Below are 11,042 nucleotides of genomic sequence, written 5' to 3' on the forward strand. Positions count from 1 at the left end.
CCCAGTAGTAATTGCCCTTTTGTATAAGTAGGGGGATGGGCATAAGGGTGACTTGGCTTCTGCGGTAGTTCTCATGTAGGCAAGCCCTCCTGTAGATCTGCTACCTTGCCACATAGGTCATGTCCAAATCAGCCACTGAGGAGCAATTGTGGACATTGTTCCACACTCACTAATGTGTCAGGCCCATGAACACAGAGACTCTTCATCTCTCATGTACTGTTGTGCCTTCAGCATCTGTAGTCACGCCAGGGCTTCCATGGGCACTTAGAAGTAGTTTTAATGTAAACTTAATACATTATTGACCTGAGAATTATACCCTCAAACAGTTCATCATTTAACTTTACATGGATGAATATGATACAGTGGTAATAGGAATAATGTAGAAAGTGTGTGTTAGTGAAACTCTAATAAAAGTTTTTATAGTTGTCTATTCATTTTGTGAGTGAGAGAAAGAAAGACAGTTCATGGGAGTACAAGTATGAGCACTTATCCCCCGATGTCAAGGACAGCTTGCAGTCATAGTCTGTTCTTTCCTATCCTTCCACAGTGTGTATTGCAGGGCTCAAACTCAGGTTGTCAGGATTAGTGCTTTTACCACTGAGCCATCTCATTGCCCTCTGATCAGTATAAAAGTGTGTGAGAGCATAGTCGGGAAAGGCCCTTAGGTAGGTGAGTGGGTTGGGTTGAGGATCTGACAGTGGGCATAGTGGTGAAGGACTTCACAGCAGGTGATGAAGTTGAATGACACAGGGATTGATATCCCGGTATGCCGAGTACGTTATCTTAGTCTTTCTCTAGGATAGTTGTCTTAGTTATGGTTACCAGTGCTGAGATGAAACACCGTGAGCAAAGGTGAGGAATGCTTCACCACATTGTTCATCAGTAAAGGAGTCAGCACAGGAACTCAAACATGGTAGAACCTGGAGGCAGCAGCTGATACAGGGGCTATGGAGGGGTGCTGCTTGTTGGCTTGCTCCCCTTGGCTTACTTTTTTATGGAATCCAGGGCCACCTGCCCAGGGATGGCTGCACCTATAATGGGCTGGGCCCTGCCTCATGAGTCAGGAATTAAGAAACTGGCCTACAGGCTTGCTTACAGCCCAGTCTTATGGAGCACAGCCTCAATTGAGGCTTCTCCTCTCAGATGACTTTAGCTCGTGTCAAGTTGACATAAAACTAGCCAGCACAACAGTTTCCACAATTTGTCAGAAGAGTAGAACATGTGCTTTTTCCATCCAAGAGTTTAGTTTAAGGGGCTAACCAAAGGTTAAAGCATGCTTATAGTGGGCTTGACTGTTGTCCCACAGTCATGGGAAGATTACGATCATACATTCTTACTGAAGAGCAATCCTCAAGCATAAAGTGAAATATAATTGTAATAAACATCTTACAGGAGAAGATACTGTCATATGTGCTAAATGAAATGAAGAAAAGACAGAACCAAACAAAGTTTTTTTTTTATGATTTTTATACACAAAAGGTTTAGATATGGACCAGATAATTTAATAGTCATTCCTCTCCTGGTTAGATTTTAAATCACTTTACACTTTTAAAAATATTTTTATTTTGAGAATTTTTCTTGGATAAGGGAGTGATGTCCTGTAGGGTCAGATGTCTAGCTTGAGTACTTTGGTTGTAGTAATTCTTCGTATTTGACAGCTGGGAGTTCTTTACTCTAGTTAGCCTCGGAAACCCAGCAGTCATCATTTTGTGTGGCCACAGTAGTCTTCTGAAAGTGATGACTACCTGTCTGCTTGCACAGGAAAAGGCTGTTTACAGTGACACCTAGCTGTCTCCCATGTGTTCTCTCTCACAAGTGCTTATTAGTGGAGGTTGGTTTTCCTTCAGTGACCTAGAAGGTCAGAGTCCACAGACTGCTAGCCCTTGCTTGGTGGTTGGCGCTGGAGGAGCTCACTGGAATTGACGAGCAGTTTTGGTAAGAAGTTACTAAACGGCAGTTTGAAGGTAGAGAGAAGTAAGATGGCACTGTTCAGGAGGTGATCTTTATTCTGCAGGATTTAAGCCTGGAATCCTAAGCTCTTCGGTGTTTTTACTCTGCCAGGAACAAAAGAAGAAAGATGATACCCTTGGTGGTAAGAAACCGTTTCGACCAGAGGCCTCGGGCTCAAGCCGCGATTCTCTGATGTCTCAGTCCCATACGTCACACAACCTTCATCCTCAGAAGCCTCATTTGCCTGCCTCCCATGGCCCACAGATGCATGGACATCCAAGAGATAACTACAGTCACCCCAACAAGAGACACTTTAGTAATGCAGGTAGGCCTCTAGGTAACTGTTACGGAGATGTCAAAACCCCCAGCCACCTTGTTTTCCAAGGACCTTTGTACTTTTACCAAGACCTTGTTGTCTGATCTTGGTTGAAATAAAGATCTAGAAGGTTAAGGGCCAGCTCTGCGCTAAGGGATCACAGATACCATAAACAAACAAAAGGTAACAGGCAGACTTAGGGCGTACCTTACATCCTGTGTAAGGTGGGCTTTCAGACTGCTGATACTTAGTTGGTGGCAAGAAGACAGCCAATTAGAAAAATGAACAGTGGATGGTCAGCTGTGAAGAAGTAGCCTGTGACAATGAGAGATTGTTCAGAAACTACATATGATAAAGGGTTAGCATGAAAAATAGAAGGGACTGGTTGAGTGGGCAAAGAATCTAAAGAGACATTTCTCAAAAAATGATCATGAGACCTCTGAAACTCCCTAAATCCACGGTTCCAGCCTGTGGGTTGAGACCCCTTTGGGGTAGAGTGACCTTTCACAGGGTTCAGGAAAAGATGTCCTCTGTATCAGATACTTACATTGTGAGTCTCAACAGTAGCAGAATTACAGTTATGAAGTATTAATGAACTTTACGGTTGGGGGGAACTGTATTAAAACGTCACAGCACTAGGAAAGTTGAGAACCACTGCCCTAAATTTATAGTCCAGACAGGGAGGTGCAGTGGTAAAAGAATATGATTTTAACTCACAGCTTCAAGCTTAATCAGCAGAGAAGACCGTACCATTCTTTGTTGAATGCTAAGGGCCACACAGCACTTTGCTTTTGGAACTAAGTAACCAGGACATAGCAGAACTTTGTTTATAGACTATTCTTTATCAGGAACTGATATAAGTTTGTTGTAAACAGTTTATCCTTTACCTTCCCCAAATTTCTCTTTACTAGGTCCTAGTCTTGTATCCAGTGGACATTTTCCCGGCTCCTGTATATACAGTCCTATGCTGGTGACTCAGAGACTTAACCTGTGGCCTAGCCTTTGACCTTTAGATTAGCATCTGTACCTCAATAAGCCCTTTATTTCAGAGACCTGTTTAGTCTCAAGTTTTATTTAATAAAGGTGTACAAATGGCCAACAGGTATGTAGAATAGTACTCAGCATTACCACCCACAGTGAGACACCACTTGACGTCTGATAATAGCTATTAGCAAAGCAGCACAGTGTTCCAAGGGTGTGGAGGAGAAAGTATGCTTTGAGTGTTCGTAGATTAACACAGCCAGTGTAGAAAGTGTGAGTAGAGGTCCCTAAAGCATTAAATGAAGAGCTCCATATGACCCAGCAGACCCACTACTGAGTGTCTGCATCTCAGGCTGAAGAGCTGGCGGACCCTCCGGTTTACTATTAGTGAACACTTACCCACAAGAGGCAGCATATGGGATAAACCTAAGTATCCATCAGTAGTGAGGGATTGGCAGTCAGCCATTAGAGGTGAGCCTGTCACTTGTGACAATGTGGATCAGCCCAGAGGTTTTATGTTTAAGAGTTATAAGCTGGTACAGAAAGACAATACTACATGATTTCTTTAGTATTCTAACAAAGTTGAATTTAGAGGATCAAGGAGGAGAACAGTGGTTATCCAGAGGTGGAAGCTGGGAATAATAAATAGGTGGAGGAAATGCTGGTTAAAGAGTACTATAGTCAGGAGAAAGATAAACAGATAAACTGTACAAAATGGTAATTAATTGACAATATATCCTTGAGAATCATTGGGAGATTTTAAATATTCTTTCTACAGACACAAAAACAACATGTTAACTCAGCTAGTCATTGTATAGTTAACATGTATTTTAAAACATGCATAAAATGAGTGTCTTAGGGTTTTGTTGCTTTGAAGAGACACCAAAGCAACTCTTATCAAAGAAAACATTTAATTGGGCATGGCTTACAGTTCAGAACTTTAGTCCATAGCATCACGATGAAAAGCATGGTGGCATGCAGGCACACATGGTGCTGGAGGAGCCGAGGGTTCTACCTCTTGATCAATCAATCAATAGGCAGCAGAAGGGGACTGTGTGTATTTCACACTGGGAGTAGCTTGGACATTTAAGACCTAAAAGTCTGGGCTGGAGAGATGGCTCAGTGGTTAAGAGCACTGACTGCTCTTCCAGAGGTTCAATTCCCAGTAACCACATAGTGGCTCACAACCATCTGTAATGGGGTCTAATGCCCTCTTCTGGTGTGTCTGAAGAGAGCAATGGTGAATACATAAAATAAAAATAAAATAAAATTTAAAAAAACAAACAAAAAAAAGACTTCAAAGTCCCACCTCCACAGTGATACACTTCCTCTAACAAGGGAAAATCTCCTCTGATAAAGCCACACCTCCTAATAGTTCGTTCCCCATGGGCCACACATTCAAACACATTCGTCTTTGGGGACCAAACCATATCAAACCACCACAATAAGTGTATATAATTTTTATTTAATTTTAAATGTAATTTTTTGAAATAAAGCTTATTTAAAAAAAAGAAAAATAGATCGAATTAAATTTTGGAGATTTGTTTAGAAAAATGTAGAGACAGCCAGACAAGGTGGTACACCCCTTTAATCCTAGCACTTGGGAGGTAGAAGCAGGCAGATCTCTGTTTGAGGCCAGTTCGGTTTACATAGCGAGTTCCAGGACAGCCAGAAATAGAGAAACCATGTCTCGATAAAAGACAAGAAAAACATAGAGATAAAATGCAAGATGTGTGGTGGTATCTGCAACCTCAGAGCTAGAGAGGCTGGAACAGGAGAGGTCTGAGTTCAAGGTCCTGCAGTGTATGTGAGATTTCCTCGAACCTTATTACAGCTGTGTGTTGTTTAAAAAAAAAAAGAAAGAAAGAAAGATTAAGGATTAGGGAATTCATAGAGAATTCATATAAAAGAGGAAAGTGAAAGTGCCCATATAGCAGTATTTCCTCCCACTCCTGTACTATTCAGGAAGTATCAAAGCAGAAAGTTACTTTTTTTTTTTTCACTCATTCTGATCAGCAATAATTAAAAGCAGAAATGCACACTAGTTATTAAGGATAGGAGTTGTTCTAGTTTGTTTTACAAAATAACTTGAAATGAGTAAATATACAGCCTGCTAACTAGGAGAATGACTAAATGAGTATTAGGCCATCTGCACCAGTATCATCAATTCTTACAGAGAATTGGCCAAACCAGCCATTGTGTACTTGCTGTTAATATCAGCACTTGGGAGGTTGAGGCAGGAGGATTACATATTTGAGGCCACATAGCAAGGTATTATCTCAAAAAGTACCCCCACATTTTCTGGAAAGCTTTATTCACTAAAAATGTTTGGGGTTGGGGAGGCTCAAGGGTTAAGAGTACTGGCTGTTCTTCACAGGACCTGGATTTAATTTCTAGCACCCACACAACCATGTGTAACTGCAATTCAAGAGAATCTGATTCCTTGTCTGGCCTCTGTAGGCACTGCATGCATGTGGTATGTGAGACATGCATCCTGGCAGAACACTCAGAGATATAAAGGAAAAATAAATAAAATTAGGGAAAAAAATGTCAAAGTGGGGAATAATAACAACCAAACAATCAATTCCGTGCCTGTATCTTAAATTACTGAGATGTCCTAATTGTACTGTGAATCCGTACTTAATGCCTTTTTATGGAAGGTTATTTTTTTACTCAATGGATATAACAATGCCCATTTATCAACGGACATTTTGTTTTGTTTTTCTGTTGAGAATAGTACTAATATAAATATATACACATATTTGCTTGAGTGCCTATTTGTAATTGTTGTACCTAGGCATCTAGGATGGATTGCTGGTTATATGGTAACTGTCTGATTTCTGATTAACCAAGGAGCCGTCACCTTACACATACTTCAGCACTTGTAAACAGAAGAAGGTATGAAACGTTGAGTCTGCCCATCAGTGACTGTGACCTTAGATGAGTAGGGTAGAGGGAGAGTGCAGGGGTTTAATAAATGCTCATTATTTACAGTTCACCAGTTAAAATAAGTAAGAAGTACTTTTAGAGACAGAAGAGTAAAAGGTAAAGAACAAGATATAAAGCACATAGAAGAATAATAGAAGGTTTTACAAAGATTCAGTTTTCCTACAGTAGTCAAGAGAAGTGCATTTTATTCTAAACTTTAGTTATAAAATTCCATTTGTGTACAAATACGCAGTGGATTGGGGGTTTGAGGCTGCATAGCAAGTTATTACCTCAAACAGTGCTGCCACAGCTCCTTTAAACTTCTATACACTAAAAATACGTCAGAGCCTGGAGAGATGGCTCAGTAGTTAAGAGCACTGGCTGCTCTTCCAGAAGACCCAGGTTTGTTTCAACAAAGCGTGCGTGTGCATGGATATGTGTGTGTGTTCCTCAGTCTGAGAGTAGCTAAAACTTCAGTAAAACTATCAAGATTTTTTTTTTTTAAAGAAAATCTATTTTCATCTTTTCCTCCTTTCTAAGGAACATTAAATCAAGCATGGTGGCGCATGCCTTTAATCACAGCACTGGGAAGTAGAGGCAGGCAGATCTCTGTGAGTTCAAGGCCAGTTTTGTCTACATCGTTATAGGCCAGCCAGAGCTATATTAATAAGACCCTAACTAAAAAAAATTAATTGCCGTTACTTAGGAATTTGTTTCATTTTATGTGCATGAGTTCTTTTGTTCCAGTGTAGGTCTGTGCACCATATACATACCTGATGTTCACAGAGGTTAGAGGGTATCAAAGCCCTTGGAATTGGAGTCACAGATGTTTGTGAGCCTCCATGTGGATGCTGGGAATTGAAGAATCCTCTGCAAGAGCAGCAAGTGCTCCTAACCACCGAGCCATCCCTCCTGTCCTGTTACAGTCATTTAAAACTCCTTCCTCAGTAACCTCCTCACCATCGAAACCGTTACATGCTTTTTTCCTTTTGATTTTTAGTCTTTTTGCCCAAGTATATGACACAGTGCTTTAAAACTTGTTGAAGCTTTAGCTGCTGTTACTTCACTCCCTTGGCTTCCAGACTAGGAGATGCCCATCTCAGTGCGGTGGCCTGGCCTCTTCCAGCCTGAGCTCAGCCCTTTCAACGACTCCTTATGTATGTCTAAGGAAGAAGTCTCTAGTTAGGCTTTCAGCAGCTCAACACAGTTCTGCATGTAGACCCAGCAGGTTAGACCTTTGGCGGTCTAAGTGAGGGTACTACCGTGAAACAGCAGTTTGCTTTCCAAAGTCCCTTTTGGGTTCTTGAGTGAGTTTCATTTCAGGCGTCTGCTGCAGATTGGGGCAAGCAAGAATGAAAGAGTAAGAGTGGTTTGGTAAAGACAGGTGGTAGATTTTCACTTGCCTTAGAAGTTGGTGGCAGCATTTAACGGTTTATTAGTTGTAAAGCAATAAAGCTAAGAAGGAGGAAATTATTATCTCCTTGCAACATGTCAGCCGTAGTAAATTCTGCCATATGCTCTAGTAAGGAATAATTCTCCTCTTGCAGATCGAGGAGACTGGCAGAGGGAGAGAAAGTTCAACTATGGTGGTGGTAACAACGCCCCCTGGGGGGGTGACCGGCACCATCAGTATGAGCAGCCCTGGTACAAGGACCACCACTATGTTGACCGGAGACATATGGATGCCCACCGTTCTGGAAGCTACCGACCTAACAACATGTCTAGAAAGAGACCATATGACCAGTACAACAGCGACCGAGACCACCGGGGACACAGAGACTATTATGACAGGTGTGTAGAAATATGTGAGAAGTGAGGCACTGACTTGTGGATGGGAAGGGGATGCTTCCACAGCTGTGTCTTGTCTGATGCATACTGAGCTTCTCGCATGTGTCAGTTACAGATCCCATTGTGTCCCTGAGGACATCCTCAGGATGCAGGAAGGGAGGATGCTTTTTCAGATGTATTTCTGACTTTATGTGTATGAGTGTTTTGCCTGCACGTGGGTATGTAAGCCATATGTGTGCCTGGCACCTCAGGAGGTCAGAAGAGTGTATTGCATCTCTGGACCTGAAGTATAGAAGATTGTGAGCTGCCATGTTGCTGTTGGGAGCTGAAACCAGGTCCTCTGCAAGGGCAGCAAGTGCTCTTATCACCTGAGACATCTCTCCAGCCCCTCTTCCCTTTTTAGAAAGTGTTGCTTTGTTCTTGAAGTACTTTATACATGCACAGAATACATGTTTTTGGTAATTTCATCCCATTATCCTCTCCTTCCTCTCTGTACCTATTACATTCTCCCAGCCAGCCTCCTTTCTCCTTTGATGTCTTTGGTTGTGACCCAGTGAGCGTTCTTGTGCTTGCTGCTTGAGTTGGGGTGGGGTGTTATTTATGGCACGGGCAGCTTACGAGTACCTCATGCGTGCCTTGCTGGATGACACTGCTCCCTTGGGACCCTTTTGTGTTTCTATTGTATCTTTAAATTAGCATATAAGTGCTCAGCATCACTTATGGCATTTTTGAACAAAGTTGGTTCTCCTCCCCTTTCTCTCCCACCCTCCTGCTATTCCTGTTCTCCTCTTGTGACTCCCTGCCAGATTCTTTTCCTCTTTCATGTTCCACGTGTCCTTGAAGCCCTGTGTTTCTCCTCACATAATAGATCTCGTCTTGGTTTCCTTTCTAGACTCGTAGACTTTTCCTGTGCTTAAATCTGATTACATGTATACATTATGGGGCAGTATCCATGTATGAGGGAGAATATTTGATTCTTGTCTTTCTGAGTTTGAGTCACCTTGTGTACTCATACCTTCCAGGTCCATCCATTTTCCTATACATTTCAGAGAGGCAGAGTTAGGAGGATTTCTGCTACTCACTGTCCAGCCCAGCCTAACCTAATCAGTGAGCTATAGGTCTCAGTGAGAGAGTTTGTCTCAAAAAAGCAAGGTTAGGGCAATGAGATGTTTAGCTGGTAAAGGTGCTTGCAGCGAAGCCTGATGACCTTAGTTCAGTCTGTCTACGTATGGTGACATATATGTGCACACATATGTGCACAGTGCACACAGGATTAATAGATAATAATAGTATATTTCTTTAAAAGGTGAATTGTGTCTGAGGTATGTTAGCTGAGGCTGGCTTCTGGCTCCACGTTCATGTACCGTACACACCTGAAGGTGTGTGTCCACACATTACCTACACATGTAAATACACACACAATACAGAGTCAACAGTAGTAGTTCATAACATGGCACATGAGGTGGGTATCAGTTGTGGTCCTTGCCTACCTGGATCAGTAATTTAAATCAGCCTTTTTAAGTTGTGCTTCTCTACAGCCATGCAGTGCCATTAGTGAGGTGACATGCCAGTTTCAGATTATGAGCTGGCAAGTGTGAGAGGAACACCGTGGTTTTTTCAGACTTCGATTCAGCATCTGGCTCTTGATGGAACTGTACCTGTGGACTTCCCTGGGCTGATGTTATGCTTTGTGTTTAAACTGCACTGTAAATTTAAAGTGGGGCAATATTTATGCAGCATTTCTGTGTCCTGCTGTTGTTTTGGAAGATCTGCCATTTAGATACATAGCTGCAGCCTGCATTAGCCACCTCATGAGTGAGCCTGCGCGTTCACGGCCTCCTGCTTTCCCATCACCTCATCTGGCTCCTCTGTGCGGGTCTGCATTTATTTATACCTGGTCTGTCCTTTTGTTCTTTCTTTCTGTTCATTGAGGCTACACTGGGAGGAGATGTCTGTTTTGAAGGGTATTTTTGCTGGATATAAAGTTTTTGATTACCAGCTTCAGTACTTTGAGATGATCTTCCATTGTCTGCTTGTATGCCTTCTGACAAAAAGGCCTAGCTTCTCCATCTTCCTCCTTATGGGCAGTTACTGTTTCAGTCCCTGGTTCTGTTACATATCATATGCTGTGCTATCTGCCTGCTTGCGCTCCCTGCCTCCTTCCCTTCTTACGTAGTATAGAGACTAAACCCAGGCTTGAGTGCGCTAAGCAAGTGCTTTCCACTCAGCACACTGAAGCCCTGGCTTACTTTTCTTTGTGTTTCTTATACTCAGGAATCATTCAGCTCTTTGGATATATGTAGGATTATCTATCATAACTATAAATTTGAAAGATTTTCAATATTTTTCAAATAATGTTGCCATTTTCCATTTCCTCCTTTGGAAATTCAAATATTAAATAGTTCTTAATATTATCCTGCTTGAAGTGGTGGTATGCTGGCTAGACTATATTTATCAGAATTGTTCCTCATCTGCTAATTATGTCATTTGAGTCAGTCTCAGTTTGATTAGCTTATCTCATTATGTTTCATATTCTCTTGGTACTCTCCATGCCTAGTAATTTATTAGATGCCCTATAAAACACCATTGACAACTACATACTCCTGTGTACACGAGTGTGAATGTACACACACACACACACACACACTCACACACACACACACCCCTCCCTCTACCTGTCCTGGCATTGTTTATTTGTTCCCTGTGACTTCTTGGGCTTATTCATACTTTTCAGATTGAAATATTCTTTCTAGTATCCTCTGTAGAGCTTTCTTTCAGGCCAGGTTTTCTCAACCTGTGGGGCACATCTCCTTTGGGGGTTGAGCAACACTTTCACAGGGGTAACCTGAGATCAATGGAAAACACAGAGATTTACTTTACAGTTCATGATTAGTAGAAAATAATTAAAATTCATAAATAGTACAAAAATAATTTTATGGTTGGGGGTCACAACATGAGGAATTGTATTAAGGATCACAGCATTAGGAAGGTTGAGAACCACTGCTTTAGTATGTTTTATCATGAATTTTTAATTTTATTATTATTATTTTTTTTTTTTTTTTTTTTTTTTTTTTTTTTT

General features: G+C 41.6%; 1 protein-coding gene across 5 annotated transcripts in view; it reads left to right on the plus strand.

Annotated features, from left to right (window-relative positions):
* Window positions 1-11,042, plus strand: part of Chd2 (chromodomain helicase DNA binding protein 2) — a 126,893-nt gene that overhangs the window by 112,124 nt on the left and 3,727 nt on the right. For all 5 annotated transcript variants that reach the window (XM_028776654.1, XM_028776655.1, XM_028776656.1 and 2 more), the window contains 2 exons: window positions 2,062-2,275; window positions 7,723-7,966. In XM_028776654.1, the coding sequence (XP_028632487.1) occupies window positions 2,062-2,275; window positions 7,723-7,966 (458 nt within the window). The remainder of the gene's footprint in view (window positions 1-2,061; window positions 2,276-7,722; window positions 7,967-11,042) is intronic.

Source organism: Grammomys surdaster, unplaced genomic scaffold (assembly GCF_004785775.1).
Source record: "Grammomys surdaster isolate TR1022 unplaced genomic scaffold, NIH_TR_1.0 271, whole genome shotgun sequence".
Lineage (NCBI taxonomy): Eukaryota > Metazoa > Chordata > Mammalia > Rodentia > Muridae > Grammomys > Grammomys surdaster.